The 20,945-nt window shown below is 38.0% G+C and overlaps 1 protein-coding gene across 12 annotated transcripts in view; it reads left to right on the top strand.

The window, feature by feature from the left end:
* The window catches only part of DIAPH2 (diaphanous related formin 2), an 827,558-nt gene that overhangs the window by 421,516 nt on the left and 385,097 nt on the right, over positions 1–20,945 (top strand). For all 12 annotated transcript variants that reach the window (XM_039487835.1, XM_039487836.1, XM_039487834.1 and 9 more), the window contains one exon: positions 1,641–1,770. In XM_039487835.1, coding sequence (XP_039343769.1) covers positions 1,641–1,770 — 130 coding nt within the window. The remainder of the gene's footprint in view (positions 1–1,640; positions 1,771–20,945) is intronic.

Below are 20,945 nucleotides of genomic sequence, written 5' to 3'. Positions count from 1 at the left end.
TGTCCATTTCCATTCTATGCATCCAAAGAGCTTTTCAAGCTCACTGCTCATGCTATATTACACAATAAGTTAGTCTTTAGTCTTTAGTTTTTTTTTTTATAAAAAAAAAGTCTCTGAAAATAATTATGTGCATTCTGTATCTGCATTATTCTGTGCTCTTAGTATCTTCGCAAGTAAGTAATAATTACATCCTCTGTGTCGGCCAAATCTAAAATAAATACACACAAACACAGTTGAGTTATACCTGTTTGGGTGGGATACGGAGAGACAAGGTAGGTAACATCATAACTTTCATTAGACCAACTTCTGGTGGTGAGAGAGACAAACTTTCAAGCTTACACAGAGCTCTTCTTCAGGTCCGAGAAGTGTACTCAATGTGTCACAGCTAAATAGAAGGTGGAACAGACTGTGTAGCATAAGTATTTATAGTTGTATGTAGTGGTCAGAGGGTTTTAGATTGTGAGACCTCTGTGGATGATGTTTTGTTTCTTGCATTTTTAGAGGAAGTAGATGCCACTGTTACGTTTTGCTTCCCTTTTCTTCATATTTGGAGTTAACAAAATTTTGCCATCTGAAATAGAATCTTTCATTCTTGGGTGAAATACAGAAACTCTGAGCTGAGACTCAAATGCATCATCTGATGATTCCCTTGGATCCTTAAGGTTCTTCATTAGACGCCCAAATACACACACATGGGAATTAGCATGGGGATTGGCCCCCAAATCAGTGGTTATCTGGAAATTTGGAGAGAGGCCATGTCCCCCACTTGTTCTCATTGAGTCTGAAGAATCCCCAGGAAGCTCCTGTAGAGACATTTCCATTGGACAGCAGAAAGCATGATGAGATATTGATACTACTCTCTCTCTCTCATTCTCCTGCTAGCCAGCCAGTCTGGATCTCTTGGGCTTTTCGACTCTCTTTTTGCAGAAGAGGGTGGGGGGATTGGGAGGGGGCCGTTTAGTTCTTAATTTCAAACGTTCTGTCAAAGACCAACTAAATAGGTTATGAAACACTAATATAATTCCACCTTGATTGATTGATTAATTATGTATTGGATTTTGCTTAAATGAGTAATTGGGATTTATGATGAGAAGAAGCTTCATTAACCTCTCCCTTCAGGGTTTAAAAGAGCAAACATGGGTTAGGGGGCACTGTATCCCAGAATACACGCAGCAGAAGGATTGCTTTAGGTGTTGGAATTCATTTAGAAAGGATAATTGAATAACTTATTCAATTTCTAACAATATTTTAACTTCTGGAGTAACAATGTTGCAACATTCAGTCCTCCCCTTAGTGTGGATCATCTCTGCACTTCATATTGAGAATTACTGACATTGAAACAGATGTGCAAAACCACACCTCTCTGTATTCTAAAAAAAAAATTAAAGATTTATGGAGTTTGGATTTTATATGATCAACATTGTTTTAGAAACCACACCAAGTTTCATTTAAAGATAAATGCTTTGGAGAATCGTAGCAATTGTTAATTTAATTCACAAGTTAGCAACATAGATAACTTTCACTAAAATCTGTAATTAAGTGAATTAAAATAAATCTGAAAGTAGATTTAAGAAAACAGCTTTATAACGCTAAATAAAACATTCTTTCCTTATTTCTTTACTCTGCTCTCATCTTTGCAGATTAGAGATACTAAATCATCAGATCAAAAAACAACACTCTTGCATTTTCTGGTTGAAATCTGCGAAGAGAATTATCGGGACATCTTAAAATTCACAGATGAACTGGAACACGTTGAGAGTGCAAGCAAAGGTAAGCATGTAGATCAGATACCTAGAGTAGTTTTTATCTGTATTGGGATGGAATGCTCTCAGGACATTTAATTTTAGATTGTAGGATTATGTAATCTCTAAACATTAATAATCCTCATGGATTTTTCTTCTTCTGGTTGTGTATTGACCTGGGAAAAGGTACAGGGAGTGGTTGCTTTGAAGTGGTGCGAGGTAACACAGCACATTACAGTGAAGTACTTTGAACTTCACCCAAGGGGTTTTGTAATATCAGCATCCCAATAATGTTCAGCTCCCCATTAACAGTTTTAAAGACTTGCTTTATTGTTCACATATATAATCACATCATACACAGTAATATAGTCAAATCTCCCTAAATCATTACCTAATTCAAATTGCAAGGAAACCAAGACATCTTAATTTTAAGACAGGACAGTTAGTCAAGTCTTCAGAAGTATAAAAATTCCTCAAATTAGTAGTCATTGGACATTTTGAAGGATTTTCACATGATTGTTTGGATAGAGGATAACTGGGGTTTTGAAACCAAAATGCAGTTTTACTGGTCAGGTCTTTACCCATGTATTCATTCACATCGTCAGGTTCATAGTGTCTTGTGTTTTTTATTCAGACAAATACTGCCTTTGTTTTTTGAATGCTAATGTTATTGATGAACAAATAACAACAAAACACTTCAGTCTCTGCTCAGAGGTAACTACTATAATTGTGTTACACATTTATAGATATTTTGTTCCATCTTACAAGTCTGTGATTTTTGGTGCTATAATCAAGGAAACAATATGGGCTTCAAAGACTTTGTTGTTTTGTTTTTTTGTTTTTTTTCCGTATTTTGCACTGTTCAGTACTATCAAATTAATAAGTATCTGTGCGTCAAAAAGATACCAGAATACAAAAAGGCTGAGATTATGTGCTCTATCATTTTCCCAGTAAAACAGATAAAAATACAGGTCAATTGTTGTTTGTACAATTTATTTAATTAAGAAACAGTTTCCACTGGAACTAATTAAAAAAACAAAACAGCTCACATTTAGTCCAGCATCTTTAAACAATTTATCTTTACAAAATGTAAATGTTAGGTCACTTGCCTGGTTTTTAAATGGCAATATTTTCCTGAAAGATCTCTTGCACCCTTTAAATACTGGGTCAAATGCTGAGGTGCTATAATCAGTGGAAGTTTGCTTGAGGAAAAAACTAAGTAAGGAACTCAGAGCTTGACCCTTACTGAATCTGTCTTGTATGTTAATACCCAATATTATCATAATTTAACATGAAAACTATTCCAACCGTTAACTAGGGAGCATTTCAAATTGTAACCTGCCACTATGGGGCCCAGTTGTGCAACCCTTTCTGCATTTATGTAATGTAACTCATATCTGTCAGTGCTGGTAAGAGTGGGCCATAACGTTGTGCTAAAAACAAATATTCAAGAAACCTTCATGAGGCTAAGTCTCAATGAATGCCATTTAGGTTTTTAAGTTACTTTTGGAAACTTAAGTTTCTTGAGATTTTTAAGTTACTTTTGGGAGGGATAGCTCAGTGGCTTGAGCATTGGCCTGCTAAACCCAGGATTGTGAGTTCAATCCTTGAGGGGGCCACTTAGGGATCTGGGGCAAAATCAGTACTTGGTCCCGCTAGTGAAGGCAGGGGGCTAGACTTGATGACCTTTCAGGGTCCCTTCCAGTTCTGTAAGATAGGTATATCTCCATATCCCAATGTTTGGCAGAGAATAAAAGCCACCTCTAATTCTTTTTCACACAATAGGTATTGTACTGCCATCAATTAATATTATTTTAAAGTTGCTTACAGTGGTATCAAAAGTTTGATTTGTTTAAAGTGTGGGGAACAACTGTTTGTTTGTTTGTTTTTCTTATTTCAAATATCAATGTGGTAAATGTGGATAAACAGTGATGTATTAATAGTGACAGTTGGTGAGCATGTACCTTTCTGGGCACTAGCACTTCTACACAGAATTAAAATACTGATAGCACAGTCAAAGCTGTGCTTTAGACCTCTTTTAGTTCCTGTCAAATACACAGGTTTTGCTACTTCCCCCCTTATTGCCTTACAGTGGTAGACTGGATCTTTGGGCTGCAGGTTTTCTGTTTACCAGCTATGTTAACCCAACAGGCCCAACTCTCTCCACAGTGGTGTTCTGGCACCACTGCAGCACTGTGCTCTACACTCCTCCCCCCCACCACCCCATAGCTTAGGGGCAGGGTTAGAAAGCAGCCTTGGGGCAGGGTTAGAGGGCTGATTATAGTGACTCAAAAACAGTATCGTCAAACAAAGTATGATTTATTCATGGAAAGATACACAGTATGCAGAGTAAAAAGCCAATACAGGCTTATGCTCATATTTCTCTTTGCCTAAACTTTAATCTTTCCTTGCAAGCTTTGATACATTCCGTTCAGTCCAACTACTTCCATCTCTGGGTTGGTGATAGAGACCCTGTTTGCTGCAGTTTCTGTGCATCTTCCTCAGTGTGTCTCTGTCAGCCCCTAGAACAGCTGCTGACAACCCACTCAAGTTTCCCACCCCATCCTCTCACACTTCTTACCTAGACCACCATCATTACGATTTACATAACCCCTTGCATCCCAGGTTTCTGGAAAGAGAACTTGGTTGGAGTCAGGGAAGGGTATTCCCCAAATTATAGCTTCCATATTGTTTCCATAAAGATCCTTGGTATCCTCTAGACTGTACTTTATCTTTTCCAATATTTTGTTCCCTTCCTAAAGTCTTTTTTGATTGACAAACAATGTGGAGTTGTGAAATAATGTTGGCTTGATTTGCATAAGAAATACTGTTTTCTATAAGAAACAAAAATTAAAAGCTGAAAACTTAGATGACCCTGTATTTTAAAAGCCCTTTTTATTTTATTGCCAGCCACTGTGGTCTTTATAATGGATTAGTCTGTCTCTTTAACTATTTATTATATGTATTACAGTTAAACTTAATATACTTCACAAAAATTAATTTAGACTTTATACAATGTCTGGTTTGAGAGCACTGAAAACTGAAATCCCATACATCCATGGAAGAGATGGAACATTAGCAATGATTGTGCAAAGTTTCCAACACCACTGTATTCAAATGTATTAACTCTGGCCCATAGGGACCATCCTTAGGGCTTTTAACAATTAGAGAGTAATTCATTCTCCATATAAACCTTGACATCTAATGACTATACTGGAAGAATTCCAGTTATTCACAAGGAGGTTGTAGGCATGTGTTAGGAAATGCACTGGAACCCAGAATTCACTAATTAATAAATGTACATAGGGACACAGGAATTGCCATACTGGATCAGAACCAATGGGTCTTTTTGGTCCATGACCTTGTCTCTGACCGTGGCCAGCACTAGATGCTTTAGAGGGGAGATTAAGAAACCAATTAATAGAATGTGTGGGTAATTCTCTCTCCCCCCCCCCCCCCACTTTAGAACTCATCTTAATCTTTAATAGCTAAAGATTGGCTTAAACCTTGCAGCATAAGGGTCAATATTCCTTCCAGAATTTGTCAGCATTAACGATAGTAACTCTGAGAAGTCTTGTTATCCAATCACTTTTTGAATTTTGCTAAACTATTAGCCCCTACACCATCCTGCTTCCTGTGGTAATGAATTTCATAGTTGTGTTTTGTGAAAACATATTTCCTTGTATCAGTTTTTAAATTGTCACCTTTTCAATTCATTGAATGTCCCCCTGTTTTTGCATTATGGGACAGTGAGATCAGCATTTCTTGATCTACCTTCTCTATTCATTTTATACTGTATTCATTATTATGAATTAATTCATTATTTTTTCATATCCCCTATTATTTGTGTCCTAAACAATCACTATCTTTTATTTTCTTTCCATCTGAGAGTTTATACTGCTAATAATTCTGGTTACCCTTCTCTAAACCCCTCTAATTTTGCAATAAAATATGTAAAGTATTCTTAAACAGTCATCTTAGTCTTATAGAATCAAAAGCTGCTGCCATCGTGAGTTTTGAATTAAATACTTTTTTGGCCATTCAGATATTTAAACTGACATCTGCCAAAGGCAGTGTCTCTCCTATATACTAAGCTTTTAGAATCCATAATAAATATGGTCCATACTCTTGGAATATTAGGAATTTATGTTATAAAAATTAGTCACAGTGTACATAGCAATATCATGAAAACTGCCTAGTGAGTTGTATTCATATTGCTTCAGGGGAAATATTGCATACATTTCTTTACTTCAGTAGTGTACAAGCTGATTGCCCAGAAAGCTTCCAACTAAACTGGTCACTGTCCATATTAACTCTAATATTAAAGAAAACTCACTTACTCACTTTCCACAATCCAGGGTAGGCAAGGTCATTTTTAAACAAATACAGTAGGCAGTGTTCTATGTTCTAACACAACCTAGCCAAGAGAGTGCCATTTTCTTACAGCAGTGTTCATTTTACTATAGCCTGCTGTTATTTGTTAAGTATCAGAGGGGTAGCCGTGTTAGTCTGGTTCTGTAGAAGCAGCAAAGAATCCTGTGGCACCTTATAGACTAACAGACGTTTTGCAGCATGAGCTTTCGTGGGTGAATACCCACTTCTTCGGATGCAAGCAGTGGAAATTTCCAGGGGCAGGTGTGTATATATAAGCAAGCAAGAAGCAAGCTAGAGATAACGAGGTTAGATCCTCCCTGATTGTTATCTCTAGCTTGCTTCTTGCTTGCTTATATATACACACCTGCCCCTGGAAATTTCCACTGCTTGCATCCGAAGAAGTGGGTATTCACCCACGAAAGCTCATGCTGCAAAACGTCTGTTAGTCTATAAGGTGCCACAGGATTCTTTGCTGTTATTTGTTAGCAACTTTTTTTCATCAATTACAGATTCTAATAAAATGTGAAAAATGCTGCCATAGGAAGCTACCAATTTTGTATTATCAGTTGAGAACTTGTACTGTAGTTACAGGGAACCAAAAGAGAGTTATATGTTTGACTAATGTCTTGCATCCTTTTTGCATACAAAAGATGAATCTTATGACAACAAAAATCCATTTGGGCTGAGTTTCTGAATCTGGAAATGAGGGTTTAGAAAAGGGCTAGGGGAGTCTTAACTATAACCACTAGCACACTTTAATATGCTGTATATGCAGTTCACTTACTCATATTAGTCATGTTATGTAACAATTACGCATTGCATTGACTAAGAATAGCCACCTCTTTTAAAATGCATTCAGTGTTAGATGCAAAAAGCATATTTTCTTCATAAATGATCATTTTGTTTTCTTCCTTCTGCATTTCCTGTGCCTCTATTGAGACAACAGTTTTCAGTGGAGAGTTCTGATTAAAACTCTTGGCCCAGTGTAGCCCTCTATGATCTGTTCTGTACTAAGTGTGGTTTCAAAGAAAAAATATGATAAGTGTATAGTGCATTTTAGTGAAGAACATTTGATTATGTTTTTAGTGCTAGTTGTTGGAAAAGTAGAACTGCAGCTTGAGAAAGCTAATTAGGGGCATGCTGGGAAGAGCACCCACTCTGTGAGTGAGTGAGTTCAAAACATGAGTCAGACAGAAACAATATGTTTGTATATCAATTTTTGTTCAACTTTCATCTGCATGTTTACATCACACCTCTGCAGAGCACTGATCCCGTGAGGTGCTCAAATGCAGATGAAATAGAAGCAAGAACAGGTCCATGATTCATCTTCGTCTGTGTACAATGCACAGTCTGTGTGGCACAATAACTTGAAAAAGTGAAAGAGAAGACTTTTTGCAGTCAGGGTGGTAGGATAACGTTTTTGGAAAGTGATAGGTACTAGCAGTATTTCAACATTATTAAAAACTATTCTCTCAAATTTGTGAAGCCATGTTATACTGGCAAGTGCTCATAAGAGTTCTGTGAAAAGGTGCTTGAAAAATTCCATGTCCGCTGGAATTCTCTTGCGTTTCTTCTAGTAGCTCCTGAAGTCTTCTGATGTTTCTTTATCTTATCATCCTTTATCTGAGTTCTCTCATATCCCACTGACAGTATTTCAGATCATTATTGAAATACAGCATCTTATCCTGTATCTGCATTCCTTAGGACAGGATCTATGTTGGTGTGCTCTAGGGCCAAGAAGCACAGGTAGTTTATAATGCTTTATGCCCAGTACATTCTGAGTTTTGTGGATAAAATTTTAACTTCTTACCAGTTGCCTGTGGTTATTTTGAGGGGATTTCCTTTAGCTATTGGCAGAGGACATGAAAAGGCTTTTTTGATGTACAGTAGAACCTCAGAGTTACAAACACCTTGGGAATGGAGTTTGTTAGTAACTCTGAAATGTTCGTAACTCTGAACTAAACGTTATGGTTCTTTCAAAAGTTTACAACTGAATGTTGACTTAATACAGCTTTGAAACTTTACTATACGGAAGAAAGATGCTGCTTTTAACAATCTTAATTTAAATGAAACAAGCACAGAAACAGTTTTCTTGTTTTGTCAAACCTTTTTATACTTTCCCTTTATTTTTTTAATAATGTACATTTAATGCAGTACTTGTTCGTTCGTTCTTTCTTTCGTTCTTTCTTTCGTTCTTTCTTTCTTTCGTTCTTTCTTTCGTTCTTTCTTTCTTTCTTGCGGGGTGGGTGGGGTGTGTTTGTCTGTGTTGCTGCCTGATTGCGTACTTTGTACTTCTGGTTCAAAATGAGGTGTGTTTGTACTTTTGGTGTTCATAACTCTGAGGTTCTACTGTATGTAATGATTTAATAAATAAAATAACAGTACCCTCTGTTCTACTTCCTAGCCTATAGGCATGGTTAAAGTGGGAATGTGCCAGGGGATAAGAATATTTTCTGAAGCTTGGACACCTTGAGAGGTCACTCTTGGCTTATTCTATTTAAAATATGGTTATACGGGGCTCTGCTGGGCTCCTCATACTTGTCTCTCTCTAACTATGGTTTGGATACATCCATTGTGATACTTTGTGGGGTTAACTGGAGTGTATGGGGTTAATCGCTAACACCTACTTACAGCATGAAGGAGTCTTGTCTGTGCCCACTGGGGGTAGTTCTCCCAGAGCTACGGACTGCAGGCGACACAAGTGCTCTACTCTGAGTTACTGTAAGCCCCGCTCTCACACTCTGCAGGCTAACAATGTACCCTGCTTTGTTACCCTCGAGGGCCCAATCCCTTGTGTTCAGGTTCCTTCAATGAACGCCAATGCACTGTTTCCCAGGAAGCACTGCACCCTAGTTCACCAGCCTCCCCTCAATTCAACACTCTCTTTGACACAAACACTTGATAGTTACTGTAGTAAAAACCAAATATAAGTATATTTAACACAGCTTAAGATAAAGATCTAAAACAGATGAAGGTAAAAGGATTGGAAAACAAAGTTACAGATAAATGAAAGAATATAAAAATCATTGTAGAGCCTATATTTATTGGCAAGTTCCTTCCCAGTCCAGTACAGGACTCACCCAAAGGTCAATCCTTACAGCATATGTCCAGTCCAGACAACATTTCATGAGATGCTCGTGCTGGTAGACCATCACCTCCATAATGGATACCAGCTTGTCCACATTCTTCTTCTCTTAGACAGTCCAAGACTTTTTTGACTCTTTTTATAATAAGAGCATTACATTAACTTCAGTTGAGCTCTGAATAGGGTCTCCTATTCAGAGTTTTTCCTTGGCGTTCTTTTATCTTCATAAATACTCAGGCCTGCATGGCATTTAATGCAATATAGTGATGTCTAGCTGAGTTTGCATAGAGCCTTGAACAATAGCTTTAGCAGATGTTAACATCACCACTCATCTTGATGAACAACCAAGAACATCCAGTGGCAATAATTGAAATGTTAACATTGTTAACTATTACACTTTTGATCAAATAATGTGGAAAAAAGCAAGGAGAGAAATAACCTTCTGAAGAGATTTACAATTTATTGTGAAAGATAGTTCAGAGCATTGCCATGAATGGGTGGCCCTTAGTAGATATTACCACTTCCTAATATTATAGTATTTCTGATTTCTGTAGTAAAGAACAGAATTATCAGACGCGTAGATGAACATGATACATTGGGAAGAGTCAAAATTGCTTTTGTAAAGGTAACCGTATCTCACCAACCTATTAGAATTCTTTGAGGGGGGTCAGCAAACACGTGGACAAAGGTGATTGAGCGGATATAGTTTACTTGGACTTTCTGAAAGCTTTTGACAGTCTCCCTCATCAAAGATTCTTAAGCAAAGTAAAGCAAAGTCATGGGATGAGAGGGAAGGTCCTCTCATGGATCAATGACCAGTTAAAACATAGGAAATAAAGGTTAAGAATAAACAGTTTTCACAGCTGAGAGAAGTAAATAGTGAATAGATTAAGAATATGTAGATTAAGAACAAGAAGATTAAGAATAGCATCAGAACATAGGAACATGTAATAAATTAAAGGACAGTACATTTCGGACAAATAAATGAACTACTAATTACACTGTGTATAGTAAACCTGTGCAGTTCTCTGCCACAGGAGGTAATTCAGACACATGCTGTAGCTGGATTTTCAAAAGGGTAGGATAATTCCATGACCACTAAAACATGTAGCCATGCAAGGTGAGACAATCAGGGTCATAAAACATCAGACCATATACTGATTACCTGCCAGGAACAGGGATTGATTATTTCCATTTTATGAATTTTGAGATTGGGAAGCTTGTTTGGATTTTGCATCGGGGATGTGAAGCCCAAAGCTTGTGCAACAGAAAACTTAGAGGACCGCTGTGCAAATCTAGCTTTCTAGAATATTTCAAATGTTATAATAATGTTATGTTTAATTGTTCAACTACAAGAATAAAAATTACCACATTTACAGTCATAGGTATTATATATTATAGATATTAGAGTAGATATAGATGTGTATCGTTTTAGAGAGAGAATTAATAATTAATCTAACGCTGAAATAGAGCTGTTTCTGAAATGGAACACCATGGCCATTCTGTTCCACCAGTATTATGCAACTTTTTTTATGAGGGGAAACTACACAGGGAATTTTCAAGTATGAAGACATTGAATTTTTTGTTACATTTGATTAAAAATAAAATGCTTGTGAAATGACTTGGACTATTCTAGTAACTACAAATGTTTCAGACTTCATATAACATGTGGTATCTTTATCATAGCACTACCTAACTTTGTAATTACTGACTGAGGGAAGAATGCTACCTATAAAAGAAACTCATCTAAGGTAGCATTTGTGAATTTCTTGGAGGAATCACATTCTGCTTCTAACCAGGCCTGAGCTATGCTTTACTTATATCTGGAGAGATCACAGCCTGCGATGGAGTGGCTGCAAGCTATTTCTGCATAAAAGCAAAATGATCTATTTAATATTTGTACTTGGTAATTTATATAAATATACCTTAGATAGAAAGGGGGAAAAAAGTGATCTCGGTAACTACGGGCCTGTTAGTTTGACATCTGTAGTATGCAAGGTCTTGGGGAAAAAAATGAAGGAGAAAGTAGTTAAGGACATTGAGGTCAATAGTAATTGGGACAAAATACAGCATGGTTTTACAGAAAGTAGATCATGCCAAAGCAACCTGATCTCCTTCTTTGAGAAGGTAACAGATTTTTTAGACAAAGGAAATGCAGTGGATCTAATTTACCTCGATTTCATTAAGACATTTGATAGGGTTCCACATGGGGAATTACTAGCTAAATTGGAAAATGTGGGGATCAATATGAAAATTGAAAGGTGGATAAGGAACTGGTTAAAGGGGAGACTACAACGGGTCATACTGAAAGGTGAACTGTCAGGCTGGAGGGAGATTACTAGTGGAGTTCCTCAGGGATTGGTTTTGGGACCAATCTTATTTAATCTTTTTATTACTGACCTTGGCACAAAGAGCGGGATGTGCTAATGTGTGTGCCTGTGTGCGGATGACACAGAGCCAATACAGAGGAGGATCGGTTAGCAACAAGAAGAAAGTCAAGGAAAGTGTGGGCTCCTTGCTGAATGAGGGAGGGAACCTAGTGACAGAGGATGTGGAGAAAGCTAGTGTACTCAATTCTTTTTTTGCCTCTGTCTTCACAGACAAGGTCAGCTCCCAGACAGCTGCACTCTGCAGCACGGTATGGGGAGGAGGTGACCAGCTCTCTGTGGAGAAAGAAGTAGTTCGGGACTATTTAGAAAAGCTGGATGAGCACAAGTCCATGGGGCCGGATGCACTGCATCCGAGGGTGCTAAAGGAGTTGGCTGATGAGATTGCAGAGCCATTGGCCATTATCTTTGAAAAATCATGGCGATCGGGGGAGGTCCCGGATGACTGGAGAAAAACTAATGTAGTGCCCATCTTTAAAAAAGGGAAGAAGGAAGATCCAGGGAACTACAGGCCAGTCAGTCTCACCTTAGTCCCTGGAAAAATCATGGAACAGGTCCTCAAGGAATCAATTCTGAACCACTTAAAGGAGGGGAAAGTGATCAGGGACAGTTAGCATGGATTCACCAAGGGCAAGTCATGCCTGACTAACCTAATTCCCTTCTATGATGAGATAACCGGCTCTGTGGATGAGGGGAAAGCTGTGGATGTGCTATTTCTGGACTTTAGCAAAGCTTTTGATACAGTCTCCCACTGTATTCTTGCCAGCAAGTTAAAGAAGTCTGGGCTGGATGAATGGACGGTAAGGTGGATAGAAAACTGGCTAGATGGTCGGGCTCAACGGGTAGTGATCAATGGTTCCATGTCTAGTTGGCAGCCGGTATCAAGTGGAGTGCCCCAAGGGTCGGTGCTGGGGCCGGTTTTGTTCAATATCTTCATTAATGATCTGGAGGATGGTGTGGACTGCACCCTTAGCAAGTTTGCAGATGACACTAAACTGGGAGGAGTGGTTGATACGCTGGAGGGTAGGGATAGGATACAGAGGGACCTAGACAAATTAGAGGATTGGGCCAAAAGAAATATGATGAGGTTCAACAAGGACAAGTGCAGAGTCCTGCATTTAGGACGGAAGAATCCCATGCACTGTTATAGACTAGGGACCGAATGGCTGGGCAGCAGTTCTGCAGAAAGGGACCTAGGGGTTACAGTGGACGAAAAGCTGAATATGAGTCAACAGTGTGCCCTTGTTGCCAAGAAGGCTAATGGCATTTTGGGTTGTATAAGTAGGGGCATTTCCAGCAGATCGAGGGATGTGATCATTCCCCTCTATTCAGCACTGGTGAGGCCTCATTTGGAGTACTGTGTCCAGTTTTGGGCCCCACACTACAAGAAGGATGTGGATAAATTGGAGAGAGTCCAGCGTAGGGCAACAAAAATGATTAGGGGGCTGGAGCACATGATTTACGAGGAGAGGCTGAGGGAACTGAGATTGTTTAGCCTGCAGAAGAGAAGAATGAGAGGGGATTTGATAGCTGCTTTCAGCTACCTGAAAGGGGGTTCCAAAGAGGATGGATCTAGACTGTTCTCAGTGGTAGAAGATGACAGAACAAGGAGTAATGGTCTCAAGTTGCAGAGGGGGAGGTTTAGGTTGGACATTAGGAAAAACGTTTTCACTAATAGGGTGGTGAAGCACTGGAATGGGTTACTTAGGGAGATGGTGGAATCTCCTTCCTTAGAGGTTTTTAAGGTCAGGCTTGACAAAGCCCTGGCTGGGAAGATTTAGTTGGGTTTGGTCCTGCTTTGAGCAGGGGGTTGGACTAGATGACTTCTTGAGGTCCCTTCCAACCCTGAGATTCTATGATATCATACAGGAAGATCTGGATGACCTTGTAAACTGGAGTAATAGTAATAAGATGAAATTTAATAGTGAAAAGTGCACGGTCATGCATTTAGGCATTAATAACAAGAATTTTGGTTATAAATTGGGGACACATGAGTTGGAAGTAACGGGACGAGAAGGACCTCAGAGTTTTGGTTGATCACAGGATGACTATGAGCTGCCAATGTGATATGGCCATTAAAAAAGCTAATGCAGTCTTGGGATACCTCAGGCAAGGTATTTCCAGTAGAGATAAGGAGGGGTTAGTACCATTATACAAGGCACTGGTGAGACCTCATCTGGAATATTGTGTGCAGTTCTGGTCTCCCATGTTTAAGACGGATGAATTCAAACTGGAACAGGTACAGAGAAGGGCTACTAGGATGTTCTGAGGAATGGAAAACCTGTCTTATGAAAGGAGACTCAAAGAGCTTGGCTTGTTTAGCCTAACCAAAAGAAGGCTGAGGGGAGATATGATTGCTTTCTATAAATATATCAGAGGGATAAATACCAGAGAGGGAGAGGAATTATTGAAGCTCAGTACCAATGTGGACACAAGAACAAATGGATATAAACTGGCCGTCAGGCAGTTTAGACTTGATATTAGATGAAGGTTTCTAACCATTAGAGGAGTGAAGTTCTGGAACAGCCTTCCAAGGGGAGCAGTGGGGGCGAAAGACTTATCTGGCCTCAAGACTGACCTTGATAAGTTTATGGAGGAGATGGTATGATGCAATAGCCTAATTTTGGCAATTAATTGATATTTGACTATTAGCAGTAAATATGCCCAATGGCCTGTGATGGGATGTTAGATGGGGTGGGATCTGTGTTACTTCAGAGAATTCTTTCCTGTGTGTCTGGCTGGTGAGTCTTGCCCACATGCTCAGGGTTTAACTGATCGCCATATTTGGGGTCAAGAAGGAATTTTCCTCTAGGGCAGATTGGCAGAGGCCCTGGGGGTTTTTCGCGTTCCTCTGCTGCATGGGGCATGGGTCACTTTCTGGAGAATTCTCTGTACCTTGAAGTCTTTAAACCACAATTTGAGGACTTGAATAGCTCAGACATAACTTAGGGGTTTGATACAGGAGTGGGTGGGTGAGATTCTGTGGCCTGCATTGTGCAGGACGTCAGACTTGATGATCATAATGGTCCCTTCTGTCTTAAAGTCTATGAGTCTATAATAGATTACCAATTTACTAACCAACAGAAGGCCACTTGCTTTGCAGAGGAGTTTTCTATATGTGTGCTGCTCTAAAATGGTGTCATTAAACACAATTTCCTTTGATCAATTATGTAACCTTATATATGTGTGTTGAAGTATAAAAAATAGATTATTAATGTTGGTGAATTTTAGTCCTTGTAAAAGTGAAGAACTGGTTACATTGTTATATGTATTTGGGGCAGGCACTGTATTAAATATTAAAAGTGTCTTAAAAAACAAAACAAAACAAAAAACCTCAATGTACCCCAGTTTTCAAATGTAGCTTCTGTAATTCTAGAAGTGTCATTTGTTCCAGAAGTTTACACTGATATTCTGAGATTAATTAGAACTGAGACCAGACTCTCTTTATGTCAGTGGAATCTTTCTTTGTGACCTACTTCAGCAATGAAGAATAAATATTTTTAGTCCCCTTTAAAAATTAAAAAGGTGAGACTTTGTTCTTTGGCACCCAGAAGATACCTTATCAGAATTTTCTTAACCTGTTGACTGTGCTTATCCCTTTTTTTTTCTCTCTCGTAACAAAAAAACAAAAGCTCACTTTGCTAAACCGTCCCAATTGTATAATTGAGGAACAACATTTCTTACCATGAATGGTTAGTATTTTTATAGACGTTTATTTTTCTGAACCAACTATTGATGTGGAGAGTCCTATTAACAAGGGCTGTCACTTATGATTTTAGCAGCATATTCCAAATTGCTTCTGTAAAGGTGAGATGATTCCTCTCTCCCAGGCCCCTTTCTTGCTTCTGGCATGAATATGGAAAGGGTAAAATTAACTCTTGTTCAGAAAAGCTTATGCCAACACTATATGTCTCTTAATTTCCATAAAGGGAGTTGTTCAAAACAAGCCTGTGTATCCTTTTTACCCCATAGGAGGGATTTGGACTCATTCCAAATATACCATCATGGAAGTAGTTTTGAAGCCAGACTAGAAGAATGACCATATAAAAAGTCAGTGTGTCAGTTTATATATATAAAGTTGGCTTTGTTTCAAATTAGACCATAACCAAAGTTTTAAGAATTCCCCTCAGGGCCCTGTGATTTGATGAAAGTTCATTAAACCCAAGATGTTTCTGCAAAACATTTTAGGTTCAGTGACTCAGCATTTTCTGATTAAACAGAATTTTGTTGGAACATTTCTGACCAGCTCTAGAGGGCCATGAGATTCAGGACTGTATGGATACGGTGGCTGAAAACCCCTGAATTGGGGCAGTAAATCTGTAGGCTGGAGTATCTAGGAGAAGGCTTCATTGCAACCCCATCATCTAGAAGTGCTGAAATGCATCTCTGTGCACAAAGACTGATTGCTTGGGGTTTGTGTAGATAGGACAAGAAGATTAATTTCACCTTTAATTAATAATGAAAAAAATCTAACTGTGTGTTGTGTGCGGAAGGCACATAAATTTTAGCTACATGATGATAGCCTCTGACTGCTGTGTTTTACAGTTATGATAACATATATCAATGCATTATAAAAACATTTGAGAAAAAACCCAAAGTATCTTTTACAACCTTTTTTTAATTAGTTAAACTGTAGTATAAAATAAGGCCTACTTTTTGACTGAGTTAAATTATGACATTATTGAATAATTAAACCATTGATAACTACCTTAAATTAATCTCTCTTTTGCACTAATACCTAAAATTATCACCCCAAAATAAGTGTACATTGAGGGATGTTTTTCCAGAGGTAACCTTTAAATCATGGCAGTTACTTTCTAAAATAATAATAAGTAATTTATCTCATTATTGTTAGTATTGTTCAGAATCTACAGTCTTCCCATGTACTTCCTTGCACATAATGAAGGAAATATCTTGGTCATTGCAAATGCATGTGTTATCTAACTAAAAATGCTTAGTCATCTAAGTCCCCATGCTTCAATCAGCTCCAGATTGATTGACCTCTGTACCTGACCTCAGTGGGGCTCCATGTGGGTACAGTGATTTTTCCCCCACAGCACTCACTGTGGCATCAGGGCTTAAAGCAACTTTCTGGTCTTTAAGGGCTATCCTGTGTGTGGTTTTCATATTTGTATGTATGTGTACAGGTGTATGCTAAAATAATGTGTGTCTGGTGGCATTTATTCAGATTCTGTTGTTTGTGATATATAAAGAGCTTATCCCAGGTTGCCATTTGTAGTAGGAAGAGATTTCACTATACACCATAATTGATTGCCTTTTTAATTCAGGGTATTTGTGATGGCCTTTTCTAGAGGTACACCATTGTCTGTAGTAACTATGTATTTTAATGTCTAAGCAGATCCATTGATAGCCACAAACTTCCTGGGAGCTACAAGTACTGTCTGTACTACCTAATAAAAGTATTAGTCCTCTAGTCATCTTTTCCATTAGGCAATACCTTATAAAAACCTCAAATTCTTACTCATATAAAGTGCATTTTAAGCTTAATACAAGTGTTTTGCTGTAGTTATTATCTTTTATGTTAAAAATGTTTTTGATACACCTATGTAATTTATTTTCTAGAGATTAATTTTTAAGATTAATCTATCTTTTCTTTATAAAAAATTCTCTTTACAAAGCTTTACTGGTTTACTAGACATGTTTGATAAATCCTTTATTGGTTTTCTCCTGTGGCTAACACTTTTACTTGCAGCTTTGAGGATTTTTACAGTTTGATTTAAAACCTCTAGTGTTTTATAGGTCGGCTTGAGGGATTAAACCAAAAAGGGTTAGTAAAGTTTAATTAAAACCATTGCATCTGATAGAAAAAAGCATATTAATGGATGTGAAGTCACTATTAATCCGAAGGTTTTGCATAAATCTGAAAAGGGTTTCACTTCAGTTAAATTTGTTCCATTCTACAAGATAAAAGCTGGTTAAGTTTCCTATAAACAGCATTAACTTCTTATAAACAGCATAAATTGTTGTAAATTTTAATGACCAAAACCACATTTGAGCTGTTCTATACTTTGACTTGCAAAGGAGATTTTTTGCATAATGAATGGTATTTGTACAACTTGCTTCAACCATTTCCTGCTCTAATTTTTGTTTAAATATAATTGGTCATCTGTTCCATCATGTGTGACTTTTCATTGTCCCAGACTAGTTAGCATGATTTGTGTGGAGGAGGATACTTTTGTACTTTTTGTAATGTAATGGTGGTGTTTTTAATCATTTAGTGAGATTCTGAGTAATAGAATGACTTCAAACATAAAATCATTCAGATCACTCAACTGCACATACAAATTGGAGGAGTGGAACTTATACTTGTGTGAATTTCAAATAAGAGCTAAGGGATTATCTTTTTGATGATGTAAAAGAGCAGTAGTTGTCATGGCCTAATACTTTAGATTTGTCCTTGCTGTTTTTAGACGGGTAACCACCCCGCAGATTGAGCTACACATAAAATCTAACCACGTAAAAATATGTACAGGATTTCCTACATTTGGCTTTCTTCCTTGCTAATCACAAATGGATATGGTATTTTTTTCCCCTCTGTCCTAAGCAAAATAAAATAAATAAATAAAGCAAAATAAGATCTGCTCCAGATCTTTCTGTATCTCTGTTTTTTGTCTTATGCTTAGATTGTAAAGTCTTTTTGGGTAGGGACTGTCTTTTTGACCTGTGTTTGTACAGTGCCTAACACAGTGATGTCCTGGTCCATAAATGGTGCTCCTTGGCACTATGATAAAAAACTAATAATCATCCAACCCTTTTATGCCGGCAGAAAATTTGGACCATATTAACCAAAGCAAGTTCCCCCTTTGTGACATAATGCAAAATCTGATTGAGTCTTGTGATATTTCAGTGTGGATGGTGAATGTCTGAGAAGATCAGGGGTTTTGTTTTGTTTTAAATTGTCCCCTCAAAGGAAAACAAAAACAAAAACCTTAAGAATACAAAGATATTAAAGTTATTGAAAAAACTCATTTCACCATTAAGGACGCTGATGAGATACACCATATTCTATATGAAACTTTTAATATGATTGGAACCAACGAGGGATATTTTCACATGCTTATTATGTGTATGCATCTTCAACTAAAAATTTCCAGGTACTTAGTGTGATAGGGCAATTTCCTGCAATATCCTTCAAAGACTTTACTGAATTAAGCTTATGCATTATTCTGGGATGGGGTAGTATGTGACCTCTCTAGGTGCATGATGTGACAGATCTGACACCTGGGACTTCAAAGGACTACAACGAAAATGTGCTAGACAAGTACGGAGTTTTTGGATAAGTAAAAATCCTGAGCAAATTCCCCAACTCTGGTTATGCAAAACCCCAACCTTTTGAAGCTACACCTTGAGGAGAGGGTCATTGTCTCCTTATTACATGTTACAGAAGGCCAACATTAAAGGCCCACACTATATGACAAAACAGCTGATTGGCCAGCCTTTGATCTGGTTCTGGCTCTAAGATGGGTAAACTTGTAACCACTGGGAAAACTCACTTTGGGTTTTGAAGGACTAAAACCCACCAGAGCTCTAGGTTGGAGTAGGGGGTAATTTCTGATAATCTTTTCAACATGGATATAGTTCTTTTTATTGTTTTAATGTTTTCTCTGCAGTGCTTTGAGTTTAAGAATAAATTAACTTGCTTAGCAGGCAATGTGTAGTAAATAACAGTGAGAAACATGCTGGTAACAATCCTCAGAGAGAAAGCAAAGCACAGGCGCTGGCCTGGTTAGGTAGTCTGGCCTGCTTGGGATACAACAGTGTAAGGCAGGGAGCTCTGCCGTCTTAAAAAAATCTCTGGTCAGAAGGGAATGAGACACATGTCTCTGCCCAAGGAGGTGATAGCTGGGAACCAGCAGCCTTAAGTGGGTGCCCTTGGTGGACCACAGATAGGCAATACTGGTGCAGTTGCCGTGAAACTGTTGGGTTTAGTACAGTACAATGAATTATATTCACTTGATTATTTCTGAACTCATATACATTCATTTTTCTTTTTAATTTTATGTGTATAGTGAAGTCAAAGTAATTGTAACCATTTAGATTTAACACTTTTGTAGAAATGATAGTCTTGCAAAACAGGTAATGAGAATTAAATCTATGGCTATGTCTGCTTTCAGTAGTTAAATTTTGCAGACAGCTACACTACATCTCATTCCCACCACGCAGGTGAAAAGCAGTGGCCATGAGTTTAGTACTGGTAGAAGAATGCAATCCTTTGCAAATATAAATTAAATAATAATTATAACCCGTGTTGGTTACACATTCTTATCACATTTTGTCAGCTGGCAAAACTGAGGCAGAGAGAGGTTAAATCACTAGCTCAAGGCCACACAGAAAGTGAGCACTAGAGCACATATTAAACTTCAGAGCAGTAGGACAGACAACACACCTCATGTAATGGTGACAAATCTTTAAAGACTAGGAGTTTCTTGATAAGAATTCTGAAACTTTAGAAATGCTTACTCTAGCTTTAATACTGGTGGGAATTCAGCATCCCAGTTCTAGAATTCATGCTGAGGAGAAAAGCCACTGGGGCTGAAAATATGCTACTTAAGCCTACTCAGATCTAGTCAGATAGGTACAGTTATAGCAGTATATAAAAGCACTCATTTGGACACACTGATTCATATAAATACTAATATTAATTCTAAGTCCATAACTGGCATCTGTAATTCCTGTCTTAGCAATGGACAGGAATTCCTTCAAAACAAAACAAAACTCCCCCTCACTTTTTATTTCAAAAGTCCTCCTTTTGCCTTTGGATCAAGAATGGCGGCTGAAAACAATCTCAGTTCTACACTTACACCATCTATAATGTATTGATTCTGGGACAGTGAGTGGAGAGAGGAATTGTGATCCCTTAATACCAATGAGGCATGTTTTGCTTGTGGTAGCAAATAATTCAGTGTAGAGAGGCTAATAAACATTTCCAGTGGCAGTTTAGAAACACTTCACCACCATGTTTGTGCTAACATCTGAATGTTTATGTTTAAGTAACAAAAGAGATATCCAAAATGTAAGCTCCAATTCTGAATATGGATGAAGGTTAACAATCCTCTGGATAAAGTGAGACTTATTCTGTGAGAGATTCTCTCTGAAGGAGGGTTTTGTCCTATATAGCTGAGGCATATTCCTAGAAACAGGAAAGCTGTTTACTCACTCCTTTACAGAATTTAACTAGGAAGACCCAGATGTCCACCCTGATAAAAACAGGGCTATGAAAGGAGTCATAGGAGCTTTGCCAAAAGAGATCGATCAAGGAACAACTGGGAAGAGGAGAAAGAGTTCAGATAGGAGAAGCATTACATTGAAAAGCTGCTAGTAACAAGCTCTGTTATT

Source organism: Mauremys reevesii, linkage group 9, assembly GCF_016161935.1.
Source record: "Mauremys reevesii isolate NIE-2019 linkage group 9, ASM1616193v1, whole genome shotgun sequence".
NCBI lineage: Eukaryota > Metazoa > Chordata > Testudines > Geoemydidae > Mauremys > Mauremys reevesii.
Note: the sequence above shows the minus strand (reverse complement) of the source record. Positions and strands in the feature narration are given on the sequence as shown.